We start from the raw sequence: 13,374 nt of genomic DNA on the forward strand, positions 1-13,374 counted from the left end.
TCATACATTTATTAATTGATTGTATTTCTTCTGTGAAGTGTCTGTTCAGTTTGTTAGCCCATTTATTGATTGGGTTATTTGTTTTTTTGGTGTTAAGTTTTTTAGTTCTTTATATATACTGGAGATTAGTGCTGTATCTGAGGTGTGCATGGTAATGATTTTTTCCCATTCTGTAGGCTCTCTCTTCACATTGATTGTTTCCTTCTCTGAGAAGATTTTTAGTTTGAATCCCTCTCATTTATTGATTCTTAATTTTACTTCTTGCGCTTTAGGAGTCTTGTTAAGAAAGTCAGTTCCTAAGCCGACATGATGAAGATTTGGGCTTACTTTTTCTTTTATTAGGCACAGGATTCTAGTGGTTAAGTCTTTGATCCATTTTGAGTTGATTTTTGTGCAGGGTGAGAGAGAGAGAGATTTGATTTCATTTTGTTACTTATGGATTTCCAGTTTTCCCAGCACCATTTGTTGAATAGGCTATCTTTTCTCCAATGTACAGTTTTGGCACTTTTGTCTAGTATGAGATAACCATATTTGTTGGATTTGTCTCTGTGTCTTCTGTTTTGTACTATTGGTCTGCATGTCTGTTTTGGTGCCAATACCATAATATTTTTGTTACTACAGCTCTGTAGTATAGTTTAAGGTCTGATAGTGTGATTCCCCCTGCTTTACTCTTCTTACTAAGAATTGCCTTGGCTATTCTGTGTCTCTTACTTTTTCAATTGAATTTCATGATTGCTTTTTCTGCATCTATGAAGAATGTCATTGGGATTTTAATAGGAATTGCACTGAATCTGTATAACACTTTTGGTAGTGTGGCCATTTTGACAGTATTAATTCTGCCTATGCAAGAACATAGGAGATCTTTCCATATTCTAAGTTATTTTTCAGTTTCTTTCTTTAGTGTTCTGTAGTTTTCATCGTAGAGGCCTTTCACCTCTTTTGTTAGATTGATTCCCAAGTATTTTATTTTTGTTGAGGCTATTGTGAATGGGGTAGTTTTCCTAATTTCTACTGCAGTGGATTCATTGCTTATATAGAGAAATGCATTTGATTCATGGGTATTGATTTTATATCCTGCTACTTTGCTGAATTCATTTGTGAGTTCTAGAAGTTTTTCTGGTGGAATTTTTTGGATCTTCTAAATATAGAATCATGTCATGGGCAAATAGTGATAGTTTGAGTTCTTCTTTTCCTATTAGTATCCCTTTATTTTCTTTAGTTTGTCTGATTACTCTGGCTAGAGTTTCAAGGATGATATTGAATAGAAGTGGTGAATGAGGGCATCCCTGTCTTGTTCCAGTTTTTAGAGGGAATGCTTTCAATTTTTCTCCATTTAGGATGATGTTGACTATGGGCTGAGCATAGATAACTTTTACAATGTTGAGGTACGTTCCTACTAACCCTAGTTTTTCTAGTGTTTTGAACATGGAGTGGTGCTGTGTTTTGTCAAATGCTTTTTCTGTGTCTGTTGAGATAATCATATGACTCTTGTCTTTAAATCTATTAATGTGATGTATTACATTTATTGATTTCCATATGTTGAACCAACCTTGCATTCCGGAGATGAACCCCACTTGATAGTGGTTCACTATCTTTTTAATATGTTTTTGTATGCGGTTTGCCAAAATTTTATTAAGAATTTTTGTGTCTATATTCTTCAGGGATATTGGTCTGAAGTTTTCTTTCCTTGATGTGTCTTTTTCTGGTTTTGGTATAAGGGTGATACTAGCCTCATAGAATGAGTTTGGCAGCATTCCTTCCTTTTCTGTTTCATGGAATAATTTGAAGAGTATTAGTGTTAATTCTTCTTTCATGGTCTTGTAGAACTCAGCTGAGAATCCATCTGGTACTGGACTTTTCTTGGTTGGTAGGATTTTGATGGCATCTTCTATTTCATTGCTTGAAATTCATCTGTTTAAATCGTGTATTTCAGTAGTGACCATTGTGGTATTTCCTTTTTCATCACAAATTTTAATTTGAGTTTTTTCTCTCTCTTTGTTAGTGTGACTAAGGGTTTATCAATTTTATTTAAGTTTTTCAAAGAACCAACTTTTTGTTTTGTCAATTTTTTCAATTGTTTCTTTTGTTTCAATTTTATTGATTTCAACTCTGATTTTAATTATTTTCTGTCTTCTGCTGCTTTTGATGTTGATCTGTTCCTCTTTTTCTAGGGCTTTGAGATGCAACTTTAGGTCATTTATTTATTGACTTTTAATGTGTGAGCTCAGTGCAATGAACTTTCCTCTTAGCACTGCCTTCATAGTGTCCCAGAGAGTCTGATATGTTGTATTGGTGTTCTCATTTGCCTCCAAGTTTTTTTATTTCCTCCTTGATTTCTTCTTTTATCCATTCATCATTCAGTAGCTTCCTATTTAGTCTCCAGGTGTTAGAGTAGCTTCTATTTTTTATTTTATCATTGATTTCTAGTTTCATTCTGTTACGATCTGATAGAATGCAGGATAGTATTTCTTTTTTTTTTTTTGTATTTGCCAAGAGTTGCTTTGTGGCATAACATATGGTCTATTTTCCAAAAGGATTCATGTACTGTTGAGAAGAAAGTGTATTTGCTTGATGATGGATGAAATACTCTACATATGTCTGTTAACTCTAAATCATTGATTGTATTATTTAATTCTGTAGTTTCTTTGTTTAGTTTTTGTTTGGAAGATCTTTCCAGTGGTGAGAGGGTGTGTTAAAGCCACCCACTATTATTGTATTGTGATCTGTCTGATTCTTGAAATTGAGAAGGGTTTGTGTGATGTACATAGATACTGCATTGTTTGGGGCATATATATTTACAATTGTTATGTTTTGTTGGTGTATGATTCCCTTAAGCCATATGAAATGTCCTTATTTATCCCTTCCGACTTAACTTTGGTTTGAAGTCCACTTTGTTTGATGTGAGATTGGAAACCCCTGCTTGTTTATGCAGTACATGTGAGGGACATGTTTTTTCCCAACCTTTCACCTTCAGTCTGTGGATGTCTTTTTCTAGGAGGTGAGTCTTGTGACAATAAGCATATTGTTGGGTCTTTTTTTAATCCCATCTGCCAGTCTATGTCTTTTGATTGATGAGTTTAGGCCTTTAACATTCAGGGTTATTATTGAGTTATGATTTGTATTCCCAGTCATTTTGGTTTATTTTTGTTTTTTAACTTGACTTAGTTTCTCCTTTGATAGACCTTTCCTTTAGTGTAGTTCCTCCCTTTGCTAGTTTTCTTTCTTTCTTTCTTTCTTTTTTTTTGGGGGGGAGTGTGCTGGGGATCGAACCCAGGGCCTTGTGCTTACAAGGCAAGCCCTCTACTGACTGGGCTATCTCCCCAGCCCCTACATTTTTTTTTTTTTTTCATTTCTTCATGGAATATTTTGCTGAGAATGTTCTGTAGTACAGGCTTTCTAGTTGTGAATTCTTTTAACTTTTATCTTGGAGGGTTTTTAATTTCATCTTCAAATCTGAAGCTTAGTTTTGCTGGATATAAAATTCTCAGTTTGCATCCATTTTCTTTCAGAGCTTAATATATGTTATTCCAGGACCTCCTGGGGTTGAGGGTCTAGGTTGAGAAATCAGCTGAGTTCTAATTGATTTCCTTCTGTATGTAATTTGATTTTTTTTCTCTTTTAGCCTTTAAAATTCTATCTTTATTCTGTATGTTAGTCATTCTCATTATAATGTGCCTTGGTGTGAGCCTGCTGTAATTTTGTACATTTGGGGTCCTGTAAGCCTCTTGTATTTAATTTTCCATTTTACTTTTTAGATTTGGGAAGTTTTCTGATATTATGTCATTGAAAAGATTGTGCAGTCCTTTGGTTTGTATCTCCACACCTTGGTCTATTCTGATAAATCTTAAATTTGGTCTTTTCATGTTGTCCCATATTTCTAGGAAGTTCCATTCATGGTTTCTTACCATCTTCTCTGTGCAGTCGACTTTATTTTCAAAAGTATATATTTTGTCTTCATTGTCTGAGGTTCTGTCCTCCGAGTGGTCTAGTCTGTTGGTGATACTTTCCTTTGAATTTTTAATTTGGTTTATTGTTTCCTTCATTTCAAGGATTTCTGCTTGATTCTTTTTTATAATCTCTGCTTCTTTATTGAAGTGATCTTTCTCTCCAGTACCATCCTTTACAAGCTAACTATGTATTTTCTAAATCCCTTCTCTGACATTTCTTCTACTGTGTTGTCTATGAATTCTATTGTTCGAACATCTTGGTTTGTTTGAGGCACTTTGTCCCTTGTTTTTTCATATTGTGTGTGTGTCTTCTCATTTAGCAGTATGGAGCTGAGACAGATTCTACCCTGTAGTCTTCTAGTGCCCTAAAGTCTTCTAGTACCTCACCTTTAAGGGGGAGATGAATATTAACAGTACCCAATGCAAACGATGTGCCACCTTAAACCAAATGGTTCTTATTAAGGCATTTACAGATTTGTCACAACAGATGGAAATGAAGTTTTCAATTATTGTCTACAACATAAACACTAAGTTTGCTAAAAGAATTTACCGTTTCAAATGATAGACATTGAGGGAACAGAAGTAGTGTTGGATGTGATGTTTATGAGGGAGAGGGAGAGAAGATAAAGGTAAAAATTTATAATAAGAGCAAGGGAGGTTGGCTGTTAGTATGAGAGAAGTGAGAAAGAGAATCCAGGGAGACAGGTAAGTGAGAGAAAAAATATGTACAGATATTTTTTAAAAAGTAAAAATATAAGAATACACAACAAAACTGTTATATACTATTCAGACATCCCATTCCTCAATAAGTTGATGTTTGAAAACATTTGGATTCAAAGATGATAGAGCTGTGAGAGAGAGGGCAAAAGAGAAAGAGAGAGAGAGAGAGAGAGAGAAAGAGAGAGAGAGAGAAAGGAAGAAAGTCTCAATAGAAAATTGAATGATTGGTTCCATTGGCTTTCAGAAATTTTCTCAGCTTCTCTTCTCTACCAATAGGTGGGGTTGTCTCAAGTTTGATGTTAGCTCCAGTCCAGTCCAGCTGGAGAGTTGGGTGGGTGAGCTGATAGCAAGATGCCCTCACACCCTCTTATAGTCTTCCAGCCCGTCGTAGCTGGCCCCTTTCCTTCCCTGCACACTTCAGGACTCACTGAGATGGAGAGAGCCCAGTTTTCTCCAGTTTCTTCAACCTCTGTTCTCCCCAGGGAACTGCCCCTAGTCTCCAACTTTTCACAGGCTTGCCAGACCCAGACTGGCCCACGCAAACCCAACTGCAATCTGATGGACCTGGGCTTCAGCTCCCCCAGGCCCTGTCTTGCTGCAGTCCCAAGATTTCAACTTGGAGAGAGACCACCAGGGATGCGCTCAAAGGAGCGACCCTGCAAAGAGGCAGCCAGATGGCAGTCACTACCACACTGAGCAGAAAGACCTCAGGTGCAACCATACCTGCAGGTACCGCAATATATATCTCTAGGCCCTGGCCTGAATCCCGAGACTGAGGTCTCCATGCCCTGAGGTGGCGGCAGCTGTGGTGGTAAACCTGCAGGCACTGACTGTTGTTCCAAGATGGCGGCAGCTGCTTGTAACCAAGCCTGCAGGTCCTGTGACAAAGTACTTCCAGGCAACAGTGGGCAGCAGGCAATCTGCTGGCGGTCCGCAGCTGGTCTGCAAGCTATGGGCAGTCGATCGGCAGATGGACATCAGGTGGTGGGCAGTGAGTGATCTCCTCTCAGAAGGAAGGTGATGTGCTGGCAGACCCACACTCAAAAGACAGATGAGCTGGGCGCTGTGGCACACACCTGTAATCTCAGCGGCTCCGGAGGCTGAGACAGAAGGATTTAAAGTTCAAAACCAGCCTCAGCAATGGCCAGACACTAAGCAACTCAGTGAGACACTGTCTTTAAATAAAATACACATTAGGGCTGGGGATGTGGCTCAGTGGTCGAGTGCCCCTGAGTTCAATCCCCAGTTCCCAAAAAAAGGCAGGCGATATTCTGGCAGACCACAGGTAATCACAGTAAGAGTAAGAGGTCTGGGGGTGCTCATGCCTCACCCTCTCCCAGTTTTGCATCATCTAGGAGGTCAGTGATAAATGTATAGGGGATGGGCAATGAGGTTTTGTTTTTGTTTTTGTGTTTTTGGTACCAGGCATGGAACCTAGGAGTGCTTTAACCACTGAGCCACATCCCCAGCCCTTTTTACTTTTTATTTTGAGAAAGGATTGCAGTAAGTTGCGTAGGCCTTGCAAAATTGCTGAGGCTGGCTTTAAACTTGCAATCTTCCTGCCTCAGCCTCCTCCAGTTTCTGGGATTATAGGCGTGTAATCACCATGCCTGGCAGGTACCCAGAGAAGCTTTGTGTGAGAGGTCTAGACAATGTAATAGAGATCAGCCTGGCTGTACTTTTTCTATGTCCTGGTCCTTGCTGGAGTGGTTTGTCCTTGTGGGTTTGATCTTGTATTGCTCTGCTAGTCACAACCTAGGATCAAACTATTATATTTAGGTACTTCTTAGAAATAGGTTCTACTGCCTTATCTGGAGCCAAAAAAATGTCAAGGGACTAGAAGCCATGATTTCAAGACAGTACTCTGAAGCTAAAGCCAGTGGGTCATGGTTATATACCCTACCTCTTGTTTTCTAGCTGTAAAGGCATTAAAATACTTTCCGTTAGGAAATCAAAATGTCTGGGCTGGGGGTGTAGCTCAGTGGTAAGAGTGCTTGCCAAGCATGTGTGAAACTCTGGGTTTGATCCCCCAGCACTCCATAAGAAAAAGAAAGAAAGAAAGAAAAGAAAAAAAGGAAGGAAAGAAAATCAAAATACAAAGGAGGTTGTCTAAGAGCCACTAGTATGTGAATTCTACATTTAACTGAGTGTGGTGACAAACACCTATAATCCCAGTGATTCTAGAGGCTAGGTCAGGAACATTGCAAAGCCTCAACAATGCAGCAAGACTCTATCTTTAAAAAAAAAAAAAAAGAAGGGCTTGGATTGTGGCTCAGTGGTAGAGTACTTGCCTAGCATGTGTAAGGCATTTGGTTCATTCCTCAGCACCATATAAAAATAAATAAAGGTATTGTGTCCATGTACAACTTAAAAAAATGTTAAAAAGAGCTGGAATAAAATAAATACAAATAAAAAACTCAGTAAAAAGTTGGAGCACCTCTAGTACTATCCTCTCTCCTCCCAAAAGAGAGTCTACATTCATTGCTTTTTCTGGCTTTTTCTTTTACCAAGAAATAGTTGAGAAGGGAGATCTATAATCACTTGATAACCAAAATTTTTTTGTGTGTGCTTTTTTTGAAGGTACATGGGAATAGGACTCTCAGCTCAAGGAGTCAACATGAATAGACTTCCTGGTAAGTCACTATTGAAGAGAACCTTTGTTTGCCCTCCTGATCTATCCATTAGAGTCATGGCAGCAGCTGAGAGACTGGGGAGGACTTTGTTTGTTGGGTGCCTATCTCAAGCCAAGCCATTGGGAGGAGGATCCTAAAGGGTGGCCATTGGGCTGAGATTGTGTGGGCTTCCATTCCAAAAATTAGTTGACGAGTGATTTTTACTCATGGAATTTGAACTGTTTGCAGTGATCTGAGCTTGCCTGCATTGAGGATACACCTTAGTAGCTCTCACTCTCATTGACTTTTGCCGATCAGCCTGGGACTTAGGCATGCACTGGGAACATGTACTTCAAGCCTGGTTCCTTTGTTACTACACTGTGTTAAAGACTTCGATCTTTAAGTGACTTCTCACGTGGAATGTGGTTGGGTGATTTTTTTTTTTTTTTTTTTTTTGGCAGTGCTGGGGATTGAACCCAGGGCCTTGTGCTTGCGAGGCAAGTACTTTACCAACTGAGCTACATCCCCAGCCCCTGGTTGGGTGATTTCTGAATAAATAGATAAAAATTAAGATGTCTGAGTTTGTAGCTCCAGTTGGCAGCAGCCTTGGATTAGTGAAATGCTGTGGGGTCTGCAGATGATCCTCCTCTATAAGCCCCACACCCTTTCAACTATTTTCTACCTAGTGGCTCATGCTTAGTCTTGACCGAGGCACAGTTGAGGAGTCAGAAGCCTCCACCATGAGCTGATGGGTTCCAGATGATCACCCTAAGTCCATTTGTCCCTTGAGTGGCAGAAGTGACATGTTGTAAACTGCCCTGATACCATTGTGGAGGCAGGTAAAGTCTTTATGATTTTGCCCTGACCCTCTACTCTTTGTGCTGTGACACAGAAAAGGCAACTAGCTTTCTTTCAACAGGGAATAACACCTCAACTTTTATGTCTTTTCCAATTTATTTTTGATATCAATCACAGATTTATCTATAATTGACTGATTTCAAAGACTGGCAATCTACATTTGCTTAGGATTCAACTAATTGTAAGGAATCTGACTTTTTATTTATTTACTTTTGCTGTGACCTTAGTGAAAGCTGGTCTTCTGTTTTTAGTCAGAATGTGCATGGTAGGTTTGACCTCTTCATGTTGTGTGTTGCTATTCTCTGTTATACAAGAGCTCAGTCTGCCCTTTGAACTTTTATTCTGCTTTGGTAGTGGAGAAAAGAGACTTTTATGGCTTAATATATAAGTAACTATTAAAGCCTATTACTGCATGGCAGTATAAGGAATCATGAATGGTGGCTAAATAAATTTCTGTTAATCTTACAAGGGAAAAGTATGCTGCCATAGAAGAATAAGGGGACTCCTTGGGGACCGATTTGGAGTGATTTCTAGGATGTATTGTTAAGTGAAGAATATAAGAATTAAAACAGTGTATAATGAGAAGTTATGCTCCATTTGTGTACAATATGTCAAAATATATTCTACTGTCATGTATAACCAATTAGAACAAATAATACTAATTGCCCAAAACCAAAAAAACAGTGTATAACATGCCATCAAAATGGGCACATCATGGTGGCATATGGCTAGCTACTCAGGAGACTAAGGAGAAGATCACAAGTTCAAGGCCAACTCAGTGGGACCCTGTCTCAAAAATAAAATAAAATCTGGGTACAGTGGTGCACACCTGTAACCCCAGCAGCTCAGGAGACTGAGGCAGGAAGATCGCAAGTTCAAAGCCAGCCTCTGCAACTTAGAAAGGCCCCAAGCATCTTAGACCCCATCTTAAAATAAAAAAAGGCTGGGGCTGTATCTCAGTGGTAGAGTACACCTGGGTTCAATCTCCAGCCCTGCCCCTCATACATGCTATCAAATATGCAAAAACATAAAAAAAATGTATCTGTATCTTCTTGTTCATACATACATAGACCATCTTTGGAAAGCTACAGAAAGATTTGTAATATTGATGTTCCCTGGTAAGAGACAGATAACCTGAGAGGAGGACTGAGAAGGAAACTTTTTCACTTTCAGAGCCTGAATTTTCATTCTTGAAAATATGCTGTCGGTTTAAAAAATATAAATGAAGTTAACTGTGTGTGTTGATACTGTCTGTAATCCGATCAACTCAGAATGCCAAAGACAGGAGGGTTGTAAGCTCAAGGCCAGCCTTGGCAACTTAGACCTTGTCTCAAAATAAAAATAAAAAGGACTAGGAATATACTCAGTGCCCCTGGGTTCAATCCCTAGTACCAAAAAGGGAAAAAGAAAAAAAAAAAGAAGAAGAAGAAAGAAATTCCAGTGAAATAAAAGCAAATAGCCCTGTTCCTATATTAATAAACCCCCATATTATCTTTCAGGTTGTCTTTGTTTTTTTTTTTTTTTTTTTTTTTTTTTTTTGCGGTACTGGGGATCGAACTCAGGGCCTTGTACTTTCGAGGCAAGAGCTTTGCCAGCTGAGCTATCTCCTCAGCCCCTCAGGTTGTCTTGAGATGTGGTATTGTGGGTTCCATACACTCATCCTCCTTTACTAAAAAAAAAGTTTTTGTGTTGCCCACTCAGTTTGGGGTCCATGGATTGAACTAGGCAAGGTGAGAAGTATTCAGGATCTGACCGAACTCATCCAAGTTAGCCCTGAGATGGAGCTTTATGGAACCAACCTAGTCTGTTTCCCCTTTTCACAAGATTAGACCTCTCACACCTTGGGATTGGTCTTGGGCCAGCTACTTAACATTACTAAGGTAAACTATTAGGAAAATCCATTTTGGACTCTTGCAAAGTCAGATTCAACTCAAACACAGGGTGACGCCTTTGGAGACAATTGATGTGTATTGGTCCCCACACTAATACATCAGGAGGAAGGGCAGCATTTTTTCCCCCTCTTCTTATGGTGCATCTCTTTTTTTTTTTTTTTTTGCGGTGCTGGGGATTGAACCCAGGGCCTTGTGAGGCAGGCACTCTACCAACTGAGCCACATCCCCAGCGGTGCATCTCTTTTTAGAAAGAGGAAGGATTTGAAATGTTCAGTGAGTGTTATACTTGTCTTCATTTTCACTCTGCCAACTGACTCCTTTCCTTAGGTTGTTTCTTCCTGCCATATTTGATCTCTCTCTGATTATTCCATAGGTGGAAAGTGGGAATTAGATTGCATTTAGAGAGGGCTTCTCCCTGGGAATGATGGGTGTCCCTGGCTTTCCCAGGATTCAGGACTAGCCAAATGTCTATGCAGATGTAGCATGGGACAGCTATGAGGCTGGTGTGGAGGGCACCCTCTTAGGAGTTATGGTAGGCCTGCCGCTTGCTAGTTATCCCATTGTTGAGTTAAGAAGATCAGACTCCTTCCTCTTTGATGCTTTTCTGGGGTTGATTATTTGTTTGTTTGATGTTGATCACACATTCTCCAAAACTGAAATCATCATCATTTATCAATAGTTAAGATGTGAAACTACTGTAGATAATTCAGTAGGGAGGTGGAATGGAAAATTATAGCCCCTCTGACCTTTTTGCCAACTATTTGTGATTCCCAGCAGACCCTTGGTTAAGCTGAAGGCTAATTGGGTTGTTCAGATGTGTGATTGGTGGGAGGAGAGTGATGGTGATCTTAACTGAGTCCAGACTTTGAGACTTTGGTGTTAACTTTAGATGTAACTGCATCCTTGCTGACCATCTGTTGGGGCTTTAGTTGTCTGTCGATCAATGTTTGATTTGTCCTTGTTTACTCAGAGGGGTTTTGGGAGCATTCACATGCCCCTCTGGAGAAGTGTATGCACATATATTTGGCATCCACAGTCTGTCTGTCTGTGTTTGGTCACTGTCAACGGATCCACATGGAATTATATGGACACACCATGCTTGACCAACCTTTCCTCCCTATTGCATATTTGTATTTGGAGGAGTTTACTGGTTTGACTAGTGCTTACAGACACTGGTCTGTAAGATAATTATTGTTTATGTAAGTGTTTTTGCTTCTGGTATTATTATTATTATTTTTTTTCTTTTTTTACCCAAGCTTCTATTTAGCCTGAAACAGCCTTTGTTTCCCCCAAACCTTCTTTTGAATATTAGATTATAGATTTGATTAAGGATTCCAGATATCAGACTCTGAAAAATCCAGGGAGTTCTTTTCTCTGTCTGAGGATCCAGATTTTCTTCCCTGCTATTTCCCTCTATATTTCTTTTCCTTGGACTTTGCTGGGTGGTACCAAGGGGCATGTGTGACCTGGCACAGGCTGCCCTCACCCACCTCGTTAGAGTCAGGTTAGGGTAGTCAGCCAGTTAGCACCAGGGTAAAATCAGGAATGAATTCATCCATCCATCCATCCATCCTTCCTTCCTTCCATCTATCCACCCATCCACGCATTCGTCCTTCCATCTATCCCACCCAACTACCCATTCATCTATCCATCCATCCACCCATTTATCTCATCAATCCATTTTCAATTCATCCCTCCATTAATCCATCATCCCATCCACCCATCCATCCACCCACCCTCCACCCACCCATCCATCCACCCGCCAACCCATCCGTCCACCCATCCATCTCCCCACGCATCCATTCATCCATCCACCTATTCATCCATCCATCCACACATCCATCCTTCCATCCATCCCACCCAACTACCCATTCATATATCCATCCATCCACCCATTTATCTCATTCATCTCTCCATTCATCCATCATCCCATCTACTCATCCATCCACCCACTCATCCATACATCCATCCATCCACCCATCCATCAATCTACCCATCCATCCATTCATCCATCCCACCCATCTCTATTATTATTTTTTAAATATGTTTTAGTTTTAGGTGCACACAATATCTTCATTTCATTTATTCATTCCTACGTGGTACTGAAGATCAAACCCAGTGCCCCACACGTGCTAGGCAAGTGCTCTACCACTGAGCCACAACCCCACCCCTGCTTCTGGTATTATTTACAAGAGGTGTTCTTGTTTTAATTTAGTTAAGATGTCTGAGTTTGTAGCCCTTGTATTTTGTTAGGCAAAACTATTTTTGGATGTTATTAGCTATATGCCTGTTTTCTTCAGATTTTTATTAAGTGTTCTAAAATGTCCTACTAGCATTTCAAATCGATAGCACATTGCATAAAATGTGTGCATTATGGCAAACCTCAACCATACTGATAATTTAGTCTTCCAAACCAGAAATGACATACACCTGTGTGTGTTTTTTTCAAGTTTTGCATTATGATTTATTTAAATAAATTTTGTATGTATTGTAAGACTAATGTTCTCTATACTGGTAACTAGAGTCCTTTTCATTTGCTAGCCTGGCTATATAGCAACAACATGTAGAAATATGATTGAGTTTTGTTGGTTTATCATGGGTCCTACAACTTTGTTGAACTCATTAACACTAATAGTTTCTTAGTCAAGCTGTTTTTATTTGCTTGTGGTTGGTCATATTTTAGCTCATCCTTTTCTGAGGGTCAAAATCCCATTTTTGCCTTAAATTATTCTGTTAATTTTAATAACTTTTTTTTTTTTTTTTTTGATGCTGGGGACTTCACCAAGGTGTGCTCTATCACTGATCTACACCCCCCAGCCCTTCTTAATTTTTATTTTGAAACAGGGATTCACTAAGTTGCCCAGGCAGGCCTTGAAGTTGTGATCATCTTGCTTAGTCTTCCAAGTTTCAGGGATTACAGGCATGTGCCATCATGCCCCTGGCATGTACTGTTTCATATTTGACAGCAGCAGGACATTTTTGAAGTGGAAGTATTTTTTATTTCTTCATTAAGGATAGTGCTGGGACTTGGTATGAATACTTGCTAAAGTGCTAGGTATATATCAGGTATGTGGAGATTCAAAGATGAATACCCCTTTATACAAGTAGGTGTGTTTAATGGATAGTAATGGTAAGGATGACTGGTTGATTTCTTGGTTTCAGTCTTGGTGTTGAGGACTGAAGGCCAAATCAGAGTTTCCCAGATGGTTCTAGACAATGATACCATTAGGCCTGTGAATATAGTCATAAGTTGTCTGGTGAGATGGGCACCCTGGGGACAGTTAGAATGAGCCATTTGGGGGAAGAGTCTTATGTTCCCTACCAAGGGCCTGGACTTCTTTTTAT

General features: G+C 39.5%; 1 protein-coding gene and 1 non-coding gene across 3 annotated transcripts in view; one reads left to right on the top strand and one right to left on the bottom strand.

The window, feature by feature from the left end:
- The window catches only part of Ranbp10 (RAN binding protein 10), a 74,710-nt gene that overhangs the window by 20,694 nt on the left and 40,642 nt on the right, over positions 1-13,374 (top strand). For both annotated transcript variants that reach the window (XM_047528917.1, XM_047528916.1), the window contains exon 3: positions 7,248-7,300. In XM_047528917.1, coding sequence (XP_047384873.1) covers positions 7,248-7,300 — 53 coding nt within the window. The remainder of the gene's footprint in view (positions 1-7,247; positions 7,301-13,374) is intronic.
- On the bottom strand, positions 7,735-7,807 carry Trnaa-cgc (transfer RNA alanine (anticodon CGC)). The gene has a single exon. It is a non-coding gene; the product is annotated as a tRNA-Ala (tRNA).

The sequence above is a fragment of the Sciurus carolinensis genome, chromosome 16 (genome assembly GCF_902686445.1).
Source record: "Sciurus carolinensis chromosome 16, mSciCar1.2, whole genome shotgun sequence".
NCBI classification, from domain to species: domain Eukaryota; kingdom Metazoa; phylum Chordata; class Mammalia; order Rodentia; family Sciuridae; genus Sciurus; species Sciurus carolinensis.